Source organism: Calypte anna, chromosome 12 (assembly GCF_003957555.1).
Source record: "Calypte anna isolate BGI_N300 chromosome 12, bCalAnn1_v1.p, whole genome shotgun sequence".
In the NCBI taxonomy this organism is placed as follows: Eukaryota; Metazoa; Chordata; class Aves; order Apodiformes; family Trochilidae; genus Calypte; species Calypte anna.
The window spans coordinates 16,622,062-16,638,526 of record NC_044258.1 but is presented as its reverse complement, the minus strand read 5'-3'; the positions used below and the strand labels follow the sequence as shown (position 1 = coordinate 16,638,526).

General features: G+C 46.4%; 1 protein-coding gene across 1 annotated transcript in view; it reads left to right on the top strand.

The window, feature by feature from the left end:
• Positions 1-16,465, top strand: part of FRMD4B (FERM domain containing 4B) — a 79,650-nt gene that overhangs the window by 6,660 nt on the left and 56,525 nt on the right. The window contains exons 2-4 of the mRNA XM_008499637.2: positions 12,776-12,841; positions 13,496-13,590; positions 15,837-15,929. Of these exons, the coding sequence (XP_008497859.2) occupies positions 12,776-12,841; positions 13,496-13,590; positions 15,837-15,929 (254 nt within the window). The remainder of the gene's footprint in view (positions 1-12,775; positions 12,842-13,495; positions 13,591-15,836; positions 15,930-16,465) is intronic.

Here is a 16,465-nt window from a genome sequence, read left to right as displayed (position 1 = left end):
TGGCCCCAGCCAGCCCTGCTTCTCCTTCCAGCAGCATCAGTAAAACTCAGGCTTCAGACTCTGCTCTGCAGCTCACTGGAGCCTCTTGTTGGCCTCTGGTGCTCGGTGCCTCCTGTTTGGTGGAGTTAGGGAGGAGCTGGAAGCATGGGAGGTGTCTGGCTCTGGCTGTTGCTTTCAGAAGTTTGACCCTGAGGTTCTCACTTCCCATTCTGATAAAAACAACCTGGTTCACTCCAGGTGTTGAACTTGAATTTTTTTTTTCTTTTAAAATAGATGGATTATCAAATCCATAGATGCATTATAAGGAAAAAAAGGGGTGAAAAAGTCTTTGTAGTTTCTTCTTTGTGCATAGTCACTGCTCATTTGTGGAGAGCATAAATAACCTAAAGAGAGCATTCAACTAAGAGGTGGTTCTGGTGCATATCCAGAGCTCCTACCAGCTCTGGTGCATTTTGTGATGTTTCTCCTGGCCTGTGTCTTCCAGCCTATGTTGACGTCCTGGGCTGTGTTGGTCCCTTGGCATCAGCCTTCCTAAGTTATGCAGCCAAAAGGTATGAGACAGGGGGGTGAGTTAAAAGCTTGGGTGCCCATACTCATATCACAGGAAAATAAGAGTGCTGAGCTGGGTTTGGGAAGGAGGATCAGGTTTATGTTTTAAATTTTGAAGTGTGTAAATCTGAGATTTTGTGTGTGCCTGGAGGTCAGGCTGGAGCTCTGGAGGTTACAGTCTCCTGGATTTGTTCTTTTTTTGTTCTATTTTTTTTTCTGTTGTCAGTTCAAGCAGTATTACATAGTTGTCTGACATTTCTTTTGGAGGAGAGCTCAGGTTTTGTCTGTTTTATCTGTGCTCTGCTTGATGCAGCTGGTGTTGCTGTCTCAAAGCCCAGAGGTGTGAAGTCTTGTGGGTTGATGCACCAGAAGGAAGAAAATCAGGAAGATAATGTAAAACTTGGGTGTTTTGCACACAGAAAACAGTCCTTCAAAGGCAGCAATGGATCAGCAGGGAAAGGATTTACCCCTGAACATCTCCCAGCAGCAAACTGCAGTCTTGGAGACCAATCCTCACATCAGAATAAGTTTTAATTGATGGGCAGGAAAATAACCTCTGCACTCCTGGTTCCCTGCCCAAAGTGTCACATCCCACATCAGAGGCAGCAATCCACGGTGTGTGTTGGAAAGGAGCTGGAGGAATCCAGTGAAAAGCTGTCCCTGGGGGTACCTGTCACAGCAGAGGCCTGTGGGGAGGTGAGGGGATGCACAGAGGACAGGTGTGTGGAGAAGACAAGCTCTGGTTATCTTCATTTACCCACCAAATAAATCAGCAGAGGAGCTTTCCTGCTCCTGCAGAGCTCAGCCCCTGCTCCCTGAGGCCAAGAGTGGAGGCAGCTTGAAGTTTTAGCTCTGTGCCAAGTTTTAGCATCAAGTTCCCTTCTGTCCCCTGGGCAGGGATGCTTTGGGAGGAAGAGCTGGAGGGGCCCTGGCAGCTTCCAGCAAGCATGGAACTGATGGTGTGGGGGTCCTCAGCACAGGGAGGGCTGGCAGGGACCTATGGGGACTTTTGCTATGTTTTCTGTCAGCAACTGCTGGTTTTTTTCACTTGGTTTTGTTTCCTAATAAAGGAGGTTAATATTACAAAGGGAAACAAAAGAATTGTCATGCTTTCCCAGCTCTCCTCCATTTTTAACAATTACGTTTCAAGCTCTTGTATCCCCTGACTCAGACTGGAAAGGCTTTTGTTTCTGACTCTGTAATCAAAGCCACAAATGCACGAAGGTCACTTCCTTGAGATTATGTGGCAAAGGAAGAAGTCCAGGATTCTGTCTCCCTTCTCCCAGCTTGAACAGACAGAAAACGTGGAGGCTTAGTGCACATGCATGCTCTTGAGTACTTCTTGGCTTTCTTCAGTCCTTCCAAACTAGAGGGTGTGTGGCTTGGAGGTAAGAGGCTGTATATTGATTTCTGATGCTTGGAAGCAAGAGATAAAGTTGTTTGGTGCTGCTGTGTTTTGCCCCAACACTTAAACATCATGCAGATTGTGGAGCTGGGAGTGCAGGGGGGAAAGCAGCACGGAGCAAAGTGAGTCTGCTTTGGGGTGCTTTGGTGTAATACAGGCTGAAACCCTTTTGCTTGCTCTATCCTTTGCCCTGAAAGATCAGGCCATAAAAATGTCTTTGCATCTTTTGCACTCTGCTGTGGAGATAAGAGGCTGGTTGTTTATTCCCAGCCTTTACAACTGCTTATTCCTGCCTTTGTTGTGCTGCCCTGGCTGCTTTAGGAAAGTGGTAAATCCAAGGTTGATTCTGCTAACTTTGCTGCTGCAGCTGGAGAGCAGGTCTGTAATTTCTGATTTTAGAGAAATCCTGTTTTCAGAGATGATCCTTATAGGCTGAGATATGATTTAAACTGAACAAAGCACAGATTCATAAGCCCTAGAGGCAGTTGCTCAGTGCTGGTACAGTAGCTCCTTTCAGCCTGGAACTAAATGTCTCATCAGTAGGTCCCCACCCCTCTTGCTCCCCCAAAAAAAAAAAAAAAAAAAAGATTTCCATCAAGAGGTTGGCACTGGAGATGCAGCAGTGCACATGGAGCTCGTTAGTGGCTGTTGAGAAAGAGCCTTTGATCCAAGATCCTTGCTTTGCTTTCAAAGTGGAGTGTGCAGCAGCCCAAATCTGGCAAAGCCTCCGAGTGCCTGGCAAGGTGCTGGTGGCTGGGCAGCCTGGCTCCTTGCCACAGATACACTGCTCAAGTACCCACTGTTTGCACTTCTTTTGGAGACCTTAAAGTCTTTTTTCTTCTTTTCTTTCTTCTTTTTTGTTTGCTTGCTCTTTGAATTTTTAAAAGTGTTATGGAAGTTAAAGGCAGTTCAGGTGGACTTGAAATATAGCTCTTTTTTTTTAGTATTTTTCATTGCCTGCTTACCTAATGTCTGTTCAAAGCTGGTGTCTGGGTGGCCTGAGGGGCTGCTGCCAAGTGTTGAGAGCAGCTGAATCATTCAGGGAGAGAATGGGGACAGGATGGAGGATGAGCTGGGTGTGAGGACCCCAGTGCGGGGCAGGAGGGGAAGAGATGCAAGATGCTTCCTGTAGAGGATGGGCAGATATTTAGTCAAGGCTTGCTCTGCCTGTAACTCAAGAGTCTTCCCTTAAAGACCTGGAGTGAGCCAGGGAGATGGTGGTGAAACAAGAAGTGCAGTTGGGAGGACAGAGGAGCTCCCTGTGAGAGGCCAAAGAGATGAAGGAGAGCTTAAGGGCTGGGGAGAGACAAAAAGGAATGAAGGGCAGGGTACAGGTCTTTGGGGATGGTAAACTAAGGGGAATTATTTTTATTTTTTTTTTTCTGTAACTATTCCTTTAACAAGGAAAGGCTGAGTTTGAGCTTCAGTTGGGTCAGAGATGGCTTCTGGGATGGGGTTATACAGAGAAAAAGTTACCAGAAGCTCTACACAGAATATCTCCTGTGATTCTTGTTGCAGAGACTTAAGCAAAGAAGCAGGAGCTTAACTGATTCGTTTCCAATCACTTGTTTGAGGAGAGAAGGTCAGGACAGATCCCAGGAGGAGAGGTGTCCTGTCCTGTCCTGTCCCACATCAGGCTCTGCTCATTCAAGGGCAGAGGATGCTGCTGCCTCCATGCAGTGCCCTATCTGGGGCTAACACCATACTTACTCCCTTGGATAGCATCAGGAAAGCTCTCTGGTCCCATAGGATCTTTTTCCCTGCCTCCCTCTGAATTCCCAGGAGATTGAACAGGAATAAAAGTTCCCCATGGGCTTGTGCAGAGGAATGACCTGAGTGCAGTGTCTGGGCGGTGCTGGCGATAAGCATGGCTCCACCAGACACTAATTTATGAGCTGTGTTCTGCCAAGGAAAGCAGATGTTGGATGAAGTATTTCGTTGACTTGATGTCTGTAGCAGATTTGCTCTGATTGTTTCCTATTAATTTTCCTTTTTTGGGGTTTTTTTTGTTTTTTTTTTTTTTAGGATTAGCTATAGAGTTGCCCCTCCGTTCCCTTCTTGCTGTTATTTTAAACCCACTGCAAAGTGGGAGGAATAGCAAGAGCAACAGTCATGGAACATGGAATGACATGACCTGTTTGAGAAACATTTCAGTTTGGAGTATGAGGAACCTTTAATTAATATCAGGAAAATACTGATGCAGCAAAGGAGCTGCTCTTTGAAGAAGATAGCTGAATTCTCCCCCCTTGTCAGAGAGACTCAGCATCTGCTGATAACTCTGCTGGCAGCATCCTCTGGCCTTAGGCAGTGTCAGGAGAAGGGAGATGCTGTCTAGGTCCTTTCTTTGTCCCTCTGCTGGGTCCCTGATGCTGTGGCTGTGGTGGTAGCAATCCTATCAGTGCACAGGTTGTGGCTGAACAATCCCAACACTTTCTGTGGGAGGGAGAAGCAGTAGCTCCATGGAATTGCCATCAGTAGCATCAGGGAAGGCAGACACATTGCCAGATTTCCTTGTGGGGAGGAGTTACCTCTTTTTAATTTGCACGCTCCTGGCAGACACCAAGAAGCAACAGCTTTCCTGTTTGTTTGTATTTTGCCCTTGAAAAAGGGCTTTATCTCCTGGCTGGGATGCTGTATTTATCATTTTGATGAAGGCTGAATTCATTTGTTCCCAGGATTTTCGTTTGTCACTGGTCTTGCTTTTGCTCTTTTTTTTTTTTTTTTTTTTTTTTTTTTTTTTTTAAATCAGTGTGCTCATCATTACTTCTGAACGTTGCATTTGAGCACTGTGGGAGGGGAGGAGGAGGAGATTTAAAGCCTGGTGACTTGCTCCAGTGAGCAGCATCTTTCTAATGACCACAAGAGGCTGTGCCTCCCGTCCTGTACCATCAGCAAACCATCAATAAAGCCAGTGAAAGAGCCCCTTAGATTTGCCATCCTCTGCAATGAGAAACAGTAGAATAAATGGGGAAAAGGAGAACTGCATGGAAAATGTGTTGGCACTTGGCCCTGAAAAGCCACAGGGCCTGCAGTGAGGGAGAGCACTCAGGCTGCTGCTTTGCCAGACTTTTTGAGTGGCTCAGCTGGTGGGGCTTACATCGAAGTCAGTTGATGCTCTGCAGGAGCCAGATTTTTCAGCATATCTTCAGTTCATGTAGCTATTTTAGGAAGGTGCCATGCAACCTGGAGAGCCTCTCACGGACCCTGTTCCAGGCACCAGTTTTATCTCTTAACTCTTTGCCAAACTTTAGCAGAGCCAACGTTTCCCTGGGAAGCACCATTAAAGGGGCATTTGTACCATGTTGTGCTTCAGTACATTTTCTACAGCCTGTGTCATCTTAAAATGTTATTTCTGTGCATGTTGTAGTCAGTCTTCAAGTGTCTGTCCCTGCCTGGCTGCTCCCAAGACAAGGAGGATGGGAATGGCTCCCTGCCATTGCTGTGGCTGGAAATCCTGTGAGGGTTGGAATGGGACCATGCAGAGCCCACCCAGCCCTTGGGCAAGACAAAGTGACACTTGGAGACACCCTGGTGAGGTGAGATGAGTCCTACAGGGTGGCTTCTTATGGCATGAAGGGTGAAAGATGTAGCCAGCAATGCTGGCTCCTTAAAACTAAGCACAGTGGCTTCTGGTAAGGTTAACAGATAACAAATGATTTAAGACTAAATCCTGGCCCTATTAAAGTTAATGGCAGCATTCATTGGAGCCAGGACTTCAGCCCAAGCTTTCTTTAGGACCCAAAGATTAGGAAGGAGAGGCAGTGTGTCTGGAGACTTCTCTAAAGCTGGTGGAAGCTCTGTTCTGAGCTTTGGATGTATCATGGCAAGTTAGTGTATGCTTGAACCAAGCTGTGTCAGAGAACCCATCTTCTGCCCAGGCTGGTGTGTGCAGAGAGAAACCTGGAGCCAACCTTTGTGTTTCACAGGAGGTAGCAGTGAGCTCAGGGTGACCATGCAGGGGAGGCATCACTTGGTGTTCCTTGCACTGCACCCCTTCCAGCCAAAGGAGGTGAGGGGAAGGGATGCAGTGGGATGAGGGCTGGTTACCTTCCCCAGGTCTGCACCCTTGGGAGGGCAGAGCATTTCCAACCCTTCACCCATCAGCTTCCCCCTGAGCATCTCCCACCATGGGAACTCAGTCAGAGGCACCCACAGAAGTTCAGGGTGCACCCTCTGGCTCCAAAGAGGGCATGGAGCATGCAGCAAGGCACTTCTGAGACCAATGTCTGGTATAAAACCAGACTCTGGTATCTGGTATAAAACCAACCTCCTGCTTGCTGTTTTTCTGCTTATTCCTTAAAGCTCTGAGCAACTCCAGGTGCTGGAACACACTGAGATTTTGCTCTCCCAACAGACACACCAGGAAACTCTGAGGTCATTTAAAGCATTATAATTTTTTTTCCCCTCTTCCCCCCCCCAGCTGCAATCAGAGCTCTTCCTTCCAGAAGGACAGGCAAAGGCTTTTTATTTTCCTGAGATGGTGCCTAGTTAAGGAGCCTCCATATTGCAATACATTCTTGCATCTAATTTCATATTTTTATCAGGCCATGCACGTTTATGGGCCAGACATAAGCCAGTCAGTTATATCAAAGTCAATGAAGCAGTGCTGATCCAAGGCAGCTGAGGATCTCATCCTAAATGCCTTCAGGACTGAATCAAAAAAACCCTCAAATGCTGATGAAAATCTGAGGTCAGCATAGAGGCTTCAATATTAAGCTTTGAAATCACTTGCAGGCTTATGAGTTACAGAAGAGAGATCTGGGAGGGGGGGAAACCAGCAAACCCTCACAGGAAATTACTGGTGATGCTTTAGAGCTGGTTCATTGCAGCTCAGGTAGGGATTTTCAGATGAAATTCTCTTTTAAGGCTGATGCTCCGGGCTCCTCCACCTGCAAAGCAGGACTGCTGCCCCTGAATTCATGAACAGAAGAAGGGTAGGAGGATTTGGGGGCTTCTTATTGTTCAGCCTGAATCTTCATGGCAAAGGTACAGCATTTCCTGACAGACCACGAGCATCTTGTGAGTGGAAATATTGCTCTGTTGGTTTTGTTATCTGTGTGATTTCCTTCAGTGCTCTGAGCCACCAGCATGTGCCTGCTGCAGCAACCAATGTTCCATTTTCACAGTCTGTGTGGTAATCGTGCACCAGAGTCCCAGTTTCTCATTTTTAAATCTGCTTTGTGTGCTGGCTATTTGGTTAGTGAAAATTCTCCCCCTTTCTCACTGCTGGATGCATCAGTACAGAGGTTTTTTTCTACCTGTAGAATACCTTCCAGTGCTTACTCACCTCCCAGTGAAGTTGAATTTCTTGTAGCTCCCCTGTGAGGAGCTCATGGAAATAAGAAGTGCAGCTCTGTGCAGCTGGGACTGTACCCTTGGTGTCACACTTGGGTGGTGTTGTCCAGGCAGAGCCCCTATGGATGCTCAGGAACAACCCTGAATGAGCAAAGGGAGATGAGGAGAGATGGAGGGGAAGGGATTTGCTACTTCCAAAAGATTTAGATTCATAGAATCACCATTTTTTTGTGGTATTTGGACTATTCAAGACATGAAGCCTCAGAAGCTGAGGGTTTTAAAGCTTCCAGCAATGCCTCTTTGGATGGATGCAGGACCCTGGCCTCATCCTGTCCCTGGCCAGGCAGCAGCTTCCCAAAGGTGACACACATGGACCTGGCTGCTGAAACCCAAATCCTGGCACATCCCCCAGGAGAGCAGCTGGGAGGCCTGCACAGACCTCACAGCATTTCAGGGCTAGAGAGAGGCCCAAATTCTGGGTCAAAATTCTGTGTATAATCCTCTGTTCTTTGGCCACAGGGTTGTTAGGGTTTTTTTTAGCTTTCTCGAATAGTAAAGGCTTCAGAACTTCTTAAAATAAAAATAGAAGCCAGGGAAAGATACATCCAGCTCTGCCATGCAACCTATCTAATTTTGTCCAGTTTGGGGAGGTGAATTCTGGTTTGGAGGGAGTGCAACACATTCTGGTTTGCTTCTGACCCAAACCCTTCATGATTTCCCATTCCTAAGCTGTGCTCCTGGAGATGTTATTCTGTCAGGGCTTGGTTTTGGTTTTTTTGGCTCAAGGTTTTTTTTGAGATTTCCTGTTTACACCCTGTCTAATTACTTCTTTCTTATTTTATTTTTTTTTTGTTTGCTGGATGACACACGTGGATGTCTAAAAATATTCTGTGTAACAACCAACTTCGAATAGGGAGGATGTTTCTGCCAAACACAAAAAGCATAAATATCCTGCACAGGGGTATTTTTTTTTTTCCAAATAAACATTCAGGCTCAAGATATCACAGGGAATTTATTTAAGTATCAAGAAATAGACCTTTTTTTCCTCTGCTTTTTTTTTTTTTTTAATGGACTGCTGTATTGGAAACTCTGCCTTTCTGATTTTAGGTGGAGAATTTGTCTCAATTTCTGTGTCACAAGTGAGACTGAGGGGGAAAAAAAATGGGTGGTCCAGCTATATGAAATCTTTTTGAGCATTTTAACCTGCTGTGTAGGGTGATAATCTCTCCCTGTGCTTTAATTTCCACACATTAGATTTCCACTGTGCATTTCTCTACTTTATCTTCTTTTTTCAGTGAAGATCTGGGTAAATCAGATGTCTGCCTGTGAGCTGGGGCTGCAGAGATGCAATGAGACCAAAATATTACATTGGAAAGTGTTTTCATTCCTCTCCATGTCTGGGTTTTTCTTGCTTATTTGTGCACAGAGCAGGCAGGTGACTTTAGGGGAGAAAATAAGACTCCAGCATCCCATTCTGGTTTTGCCAAACATGAGGCTCTGTGTTATTTCCTATTGGGAATGAGATCCAGGGATACTTCATGAACTTGATGCTGAAGCTTCTTTTGCTGAATAATGGCTTAAAAATTAGCAGGCTTTTAAAAACAACTGCTAAAAAGGCCAACTGGGGGGCATGCTGGAAAAATGTGACAAAATCATTCATACAGACAATGCAAAATCAATGAGAATAAGCTGCAAGCATAGATGTGAGCATACAAAGATTGCTCAGGCACCTCCTGAGCCAGACAGCTGTGCTCATCTGGTGATGGATTGGCCCAGCTACACAGAAAATCAATTATATTGTTCAGATTAGCAAGAAGGACTGAATTAAAGATGAAACTGTGTCTGCAAGGGACTCCTGGGTGTTGGGTCTCTGAGGAGGAGCACTTCACTTGGAGGACTCAGGATTCAGCTGAGCTGCAGGAACTCTTCCCTGGCCAAAATCCTGTCCATGTCCTATGATGCTATGATGGTGAAGTCCTTTTTGAAGCTCCTCAGCTCTTCTTCAAGCAAGAGGGGAGGATCAGACCCTTGATTCCCATGTTGGAGCATGGGGCATTGCTCTTCCCAAGTCATGTCACCCCTCTGTCACTGCACTGGGACAATACAGTGAATGGTGGTTGATGCTCCAAAGTTTGTGAGGTGGGTTTTGCTATAAAGTTTTTGGTTCTGTCCCCTGTATGAAGAGGTTTGGAAAATATGAATAGTGGCTTGGATATAGGAGTCCTTTCTGCCTGGGGCAGGAGCTCCATGCAAGGAAAGAGCTGATTCCTGGAGAAGGCCTCTCTGGTGGGTGACATTCCTGATGCAGGATGGGCTCGTGTTGCTCTGTGATAGCAATTGGGAGTGATTTACTTCTAATTGTGTTTGTAGGGAAGGAGAAGCCAAGCAGAGTGTTCTCTGCCCCATCAGGAATGGGGTGGGGATACTTGGAGGGAGCTTTTGCACAGCTGCAGGAAGACGGGGGCTGGATGCTGAAGTCTTGGGTCAGCAAGAGGAGAAGGGCTGATGTTTGGGCTGTTCTGGGTAAGATTGCTTTGGGGCTTGGAGCCTGCAGACGTAAAGCTGGGGGTCAGCTCACCAGATTTGGGTTCCTCAGCCAGGCTGTGGTGCCACACAGTGAGTATCCACCTGGTGCCTTCCATCTCGGGTCAAGAAGGCATCAGAGCAGGGATTTAACCCTTGGGTGCATTGGCTGGGGGGGCAGAGGGGTGCAAGCAGCAAATAGAAGGGGCTTTTTCCCTTCAGCTGTAGGCAGGAGGAGACACTCCACAGCCGTGGATGTTGCTGTCTTGTCCCACCATGTGGCAGTGTTCCTGGGGATGTTCCACATGGAGCTCTGGGGATGTGCTGTGGAGCTGGCAGGGATGACATTTCCCTGGGCTTTGTGGCATCTTCTGGAGGTTCTTGGTTGAGCTCTGGGAGCAGCTGTACCATTTCTTCTGAGATGAGATTCCTGGAGACTCGGGTACTAAAAGTTATCTGCAGCTAGAACTGTAAATCAGACTTTTCAGCTGTTTCCTTACGTTTTCTCATCAATATAAATCAGCAATAATTATACTTTGCCTATCTTCAGGGGTATTGTGAGGTTTAATTACTTCTAAGGTGCTTTGCAATTACCTTGGATAGCTGAATTATGAGCACAGATTATATTTGATATCTCTTTTTTGTTTGAATCTTCCCTGCCACCCTCCTTTCTCCTCAGAACAAGCATTTGTGGATGTGTTTGCTAGAATAGAAACCTTTTTTACTTAACAATGGACAACCCAGGCAATTAAAACAGTCACAAGTGATTAATGTGGTTTCACTGGGTGAAAACTAAAGCAGGTAGCAATTAAATAATGGCAACCCTTGTGCTATCTCAGAGCAACAGATGGGGAATGCTTTAAAAACACCACTGAATCAGACACTGGGCAACAGGGGTGGGTTGGTAACAGCATGTAAGGGGCATGAGTGAGCATCACCTGGAAGGGTGAGCTGATGAACTGATTAATTGATGCTAACATGCCACTTATTTATGACCAAGCAATGGCAGACCCTCAGCTCTCAGGAACTAATGGACCTGGGATCAGATGGTAATGGATTGAAGGGCTCCAGGCAGCGTGTTTGGTGAGCAGATTGATTGCAGGGAGCCTGCTGGGATGCTGCAGCTTTGCCTCCCAAACCTGAAGGATAAAATGTGGGAAGTGGTACCCTGCTGGGAATGGGGGCCTGGGGCTGGTGTAGCTCTGGGCTGATGCTTCCTCGGGGTGCAGCACCACTGGGTGCAGCTGAGGTTTGCACGGGTGGCATCACTGCTGCCTCTGTGATGGTGCCCAGCAAGTCCCTCTTCATCTGGCACTGCTCTGCAAATCCCATTTGCAGCAATAGGAGAAAGGAAAAGGAAAAGTTTCTCTCAGTCAGACTTGCTCTGCAAACATTCCTGTGGCCAGTCTTGGTGTTCTGAGGAGGGCTGTGATGGCACATGTCTGGTTAGTGACACCAGTGCTGGTGCCCTAGAGCCCATTGCCCCTTCTTCCTAGGCACAAGACAAAGAGTGACACTTGCAGATGCTCATCCCTGACCTGATAGCAAAGCTCTCCAAGAGGGGACTCCCTCCAGGCTCTTGGTCTAAATGAGTATAATTAGTTAAAACAATAAAGCTTTGTTCATTTGGCTGCTTCTGGCTGACTGGTGACAAAAGAGGTGGTGTCTGGGCAGCCCTTGCTGTGCAAACAGCCATCTGCTGAAATGGGGGAGCTGGGGGGTCTCTGGTTATACTGTAGCTGAGTATATAAAATTTCAAGTCTTTTATAAGGCTTGAATATGCAGAAGGTGATGAGGGGGGTGCTGGTGGCAGTAGAGCTCAACCCTGTCCTTGTCCCCATCCTTGTGGAGCCAGAGGGATGTGAAAGGAGAAACCAGTGTGTGCTGCTATTTAATCCCCCTGGGAGTCTCTATCTAAGCAAAATTCTGCTCAGAGCTTGGAATTTATAGCCTGTGAGAAGCTGGTGCTGTCAGGAGAATGAGTTACTCTGAGGCAGGGAGAATAAATATAAAAGCCAGGTTTCCTTCACCAGCTCTCTCCTGGAGAGCATTGTGAAGCTGATCTTTGCCAAAGCCAGCAAGAGGTCTAGAATTAGCACAGATTTTAAATAATGTAGAAGCTTTTGTGGAAATGGATTACATTTCAAAGGACAGATATTAAAAGGGCATAATGTGCAGCTATTTCTGCATTGTTCTGTTCTTAAAGAGAAAGACACATTGTTGGCCAGAGAGAGATGTGACACCAGGTGGGGACTGAGGTGGTCAGGATACAGTGTTAGAGGTTGGGAAGCTCATCCAACTCTTAATCATTCAGTTCAAGCACTTGTCTGGATGTATGTGAGCACCTAGGTAAGAATCCTAGGGCCAAGGGAGAGCATTCATGTCCTGGTAGAGACTCCATCTAGACTAGAGACCAAGTCTTCTGTCAAAGGACCAAATTTAGGCTGACCCATCAGCAGGGAGGGTTGGGTTTGATGGGGATTTCATGGGTCCCACCTCATCTCTGCTCCTCAGCCAGAGCTTCTTTTTTTCTTTACAGACAGGGTGATCAGGCATTGGAATGGGCTGCCCAGGGAGGGGGTGGATTCTCCATCCCTGGAGGTTTTTAAGAAGAGACTGAATATGGCACTCAGTGCCATGGGCTGGGAACCACAGAGGGAGTGGATCAAGGGTTGGACTTGATGATCTCAGAGGTCCTTTCCAACCCAGCTGATTCTGAGTTGGCCATTACTGCTGGTGGTGGCCTACTAACCAGCCAGGCTGCTTCATCCTTAGATCAAGTTCTTGCATCACTTGGTCTGATCCCAAGTGCTGCTAAGCACCCTTAATTCTAGCTTGGAGTTGATGGGAGCAGAGGCAGCTCCCCAGACAGACTCCTTGGGGAAGGATGCTCAGCTCCTGCATCCCCTCTCAGCCCGGATTCAATGTTGTGTCCTGGTACAAGCCAGGAGAGCTCTGGATCCTGCTCTTCCTCACAGGGCTGTGTTGCTGCTGTCTTTGCAGATGACAGAGGGTCGGCACTGCCAGGTTCATCTCCTCGATGACAGGAACTTGGAGCTGCTGGTTCAGGTACAGACTCTGCTCTTTTTGGGTCAAATTTTTTTTGCTTCTTTTCTTTTGTGCTGCCACTGGGGACCGATGTGTCAGTGATGTTTGAAGAAAAGCTGTGTCTCCTCCTAAAGTAACTCCCAGAAATGGGATAAAGAGCTGGGTTTTCAGGCACTCAGACCTGAACTAGCAGGAGGGTTTCCCCTGGGAATTGCTGCACGGTGGGCAAAATATCTGCCATGAGTCTCCATTCAGCTTTTCATCTGCTTTCACCAAAATTCTCAGAGTGTTTTAAATGCACCCCTGGTGTGCATCATCTTAGTACCCAATATTTTCTTAATTGTGAAACCCCTCCTGCTGTAAGTGCAGGAAAGCTGGAGCTGCCTTTCTCCCCCAGAAGGAGGAAAGCAGCAATAGGTCCATGCACTTCAAGAGGGATGTTGCAGGTTAAATACAGAATTGCCTGTCCATGCTCAGCACATCCCATGGATCCCTGGAGAATCCCTGGATCCCATTGACCCAAGCCTGATGGAGCCACCTCTCTACTGAGCTGTGCAGCAGGTTTTTAACTTGGCCATGTGTATTTAAGTGTCAATATTGGCAGCAACCCCCCAAAATATTATATATGAAAAGCCTGCACTGAAATGAGTGAAATTATTTTTCTTCTTTCCATAGCCCAAACTTTTGTCTCGGGAGTTACTGGATCTGGTGGCCTCACACTTCAACCTGAAAGAAAAGGAGTATTTTGGGATAACGTTTATAGATGATACGTAAGTAGGTTTATTTATTTTGAACTGTGTGATTATTGCAATGTGAAACCTCTACCTGATACCATGGCTGTTCCATGTGATGGAAAAACAACTTTTTGAGAAGAAAGATTTTAATTCCTTGTGCTTGTGCTGCTTGGCTGAGGAAAGGGGAAGGCAGAAAACAAAATACTTGGAAAGTATCCTCCAGGCACAGACCAAAGAATCCTTGTAAAATACCTTTCTGATGCTTTCACTTTTCCCGTTTACTTCACAAAGATGAAAAAGCTGATTCAGCAATAATTTCCATGTGAACACCCTCAGCTTTCCTACTCTGTGCTTCTAATAACAACAACAAAGTTTTGCATTTATTTTCAAAATTAATTGCTCTTACTGCTTTGCACTTTAATCTCAAAATCTATTACTGAGTCTTTTCAACTTCTCTAGCAGCAGTGAAATATGAGGTTAGGCCTTCCCATAAACAACTTCTCTCTGGCTTCCCTGTTACTTTTAGGTATCCTGAAAGCTGTTCTGCAGACTACCAAAAAAAAAAAACAAACTGCAAAAGCAGAACATGCTTGAAATGCACAGCCCTGGAAGCTGGGCTAATGCTGATGCTCAGGCAGCCCCTGCCCATCCCCTGGCACCTCTCTGGCTCCTGCTGCCAGGCTGGGTGAGATGCTGGATGCTGTGCTCAGGCTCTGGAGCTCTGGGGGAGCTCTGCTTGCATGGCATTAACCTGCAGTCAGCTGGGTTAATTGAAATCTCAGCTGGTGTTCAGACTCATCTGTCAGCACTTTGCTGAAATGCTTCCCCACATCTGCTGGATGCAGGAGCAAAATCCACAGGAGAGAGCTCCACTCCCCAGTGCCAGTGTCTCCAGGAGACTTACCTGCCAAAAAAACCAAACCAAAAAAACCAAACAAAAAAAAATTCCAAAAACCCAAACCAAACAAAAAACCAAACAAAAAAATAAACAAAAAAAAAAAAGAGCTGGAGCAGAGCTGCTTAGGGCAGTGAAGAAATGGAGCTGTGGACTATTACAGCCCCTAAATAAATCTCCTCTTGTCTAATGGGGATAATGTTAGTCCCTGCTGTTCTCCATTAATGCTTTTTACAGTGTTCCTGATGGAAGCCTTCACCTACAGCTCATGTCAGAGCTGTGACTGGGGCCACCCTGCCAAGGCTGTTGCCATCTGCAGGTGCAGGACTGGCCCTGGGGAAGGGCTGGTGGTCACGGACCTTGTGGACACTTTGGAGCCCTGACCACAGCAGTGAATTATTTTTACCACTCATCTTCATCTTGGCCTCTCCCTGGAATATATTTGCCACATCCTTGTCCTTTTAAGTGCTGGAAAATACTTTCCTCCAACTCTTCTGGAAATCCCTTGAGGATGTTCTTTGCGCTTGGTTTATTTTTCCCCCTCCAGAAGTGCTGCCATGAAATTCTTCTGGAGGCTTTTGGGTGCTGGTGCTCCCTCAAGTTGAGCTTTTAAGTACTGCCAGGGGAATACCTCAAGGCTTGTTGGCACCTCCAGAAATCCCAGTGAGACTCCAGAGGCTGCCTGGGTGTATGGGGCTGGGCTGGAAGAGAGCTTGTGGCCTCTGGAGGGCACCCATGCCCCAGCCTTTCAGGGCAGCTTTGGGCTCCTGTTCTCCCCCCAGGGTCCTCAGGGAGGTTACTGGGGTTTCGGGGGGATATTTTTGTTTTCTTTCTGGCTTCTTTCCACTTTCAGTCAGGGCAGCCACTGCATAGAGAACTGTGTTCTATACAATGGGTGTGCCTGCAGTAAATCTCTGCTCTGAAGTGGGGTTTTCTGTCACCCTGGGGCTGGAGGTGGTGTAGAACAGGAGGAGTGGGGCTTATGGCAGCAGAGTTGTGTAATCCTCATGCTGCAGAAGAGGTCAGACCCATTTCTGCTCCAGGCAAATGTCCAGCTACAAATCACTGATCCCCACTAAACATGAGAAGTCAGTGGGAGCATCCCCATCTATAGCAGGGGAAAGCATTTCAGTATTTAGGGGGTTTGGATGCCATGCTGTGATTTTGGTGCTGCAGCTGAAAACACAACTGCAAAATTATTCCCTACCATCCAGAAGTTAATTGTATCAAAACCTGAAAGTTGGGAAAAAAGGAAATAATTTGACATGTCTGCCTGCCTCAGAGCTGAATTCTGAACTTTTTAAAGGAGCTCTTGGAATAAACATGAACAGAAAGAACAGCATTTTCCCATTCCAGTTTTTAACCATCTCCCAACCTGTTCCCACAGAGGTCAGAGTGTTTGGCTGCAGCTGGATCACAGAGTCCTGGACCATGACTTGCCCAAGAAACCTGGCCCAGCAACTTTGTACTTTGCTGTTAGGTGAGTAATTTTTTTTCCACAAAGAAAACATTACCAGGGGTTGCTTAAAATACCTGATTACAGATTTGATAAAGGAAACACATGTCAAAGGAATACATTATTTTTAGAAGGAGAGTAGGTCCTGGATAGATTCTGCTCTCTTTTGTATTTAACAACAAAATAAAGTAGTTTGGAACATTTTGCACAGCTAAAAGTTAAGATGTTGTTGCTAGGATGGGGGTTTTTTTGTGTGTAAACCTCTATATTTTAAATATTTCCTTTGCCTGCCTTTTAATAGTGCTAAATTTTAATGGAGTTTGTTTAAACAATCGTGCTTACTTCTTCTTCCTTTGCTTAGTTAAGGGCTGTCTGTACTTGAAAGGGATTGCTGATGGTTTCTTTGCTCACACAGCTGAAGCCAGTCCTCAGGAGAGCATAAAATCCCTGGCAAAGTGATGATTTTGACCAATGTGATTGCATTGCTTTAGGGCCTGAAAGAAACCATGTCCTACAAGACAGAGCTATGCTGGCAGAAAAGACCAGGCATCATATTCTTA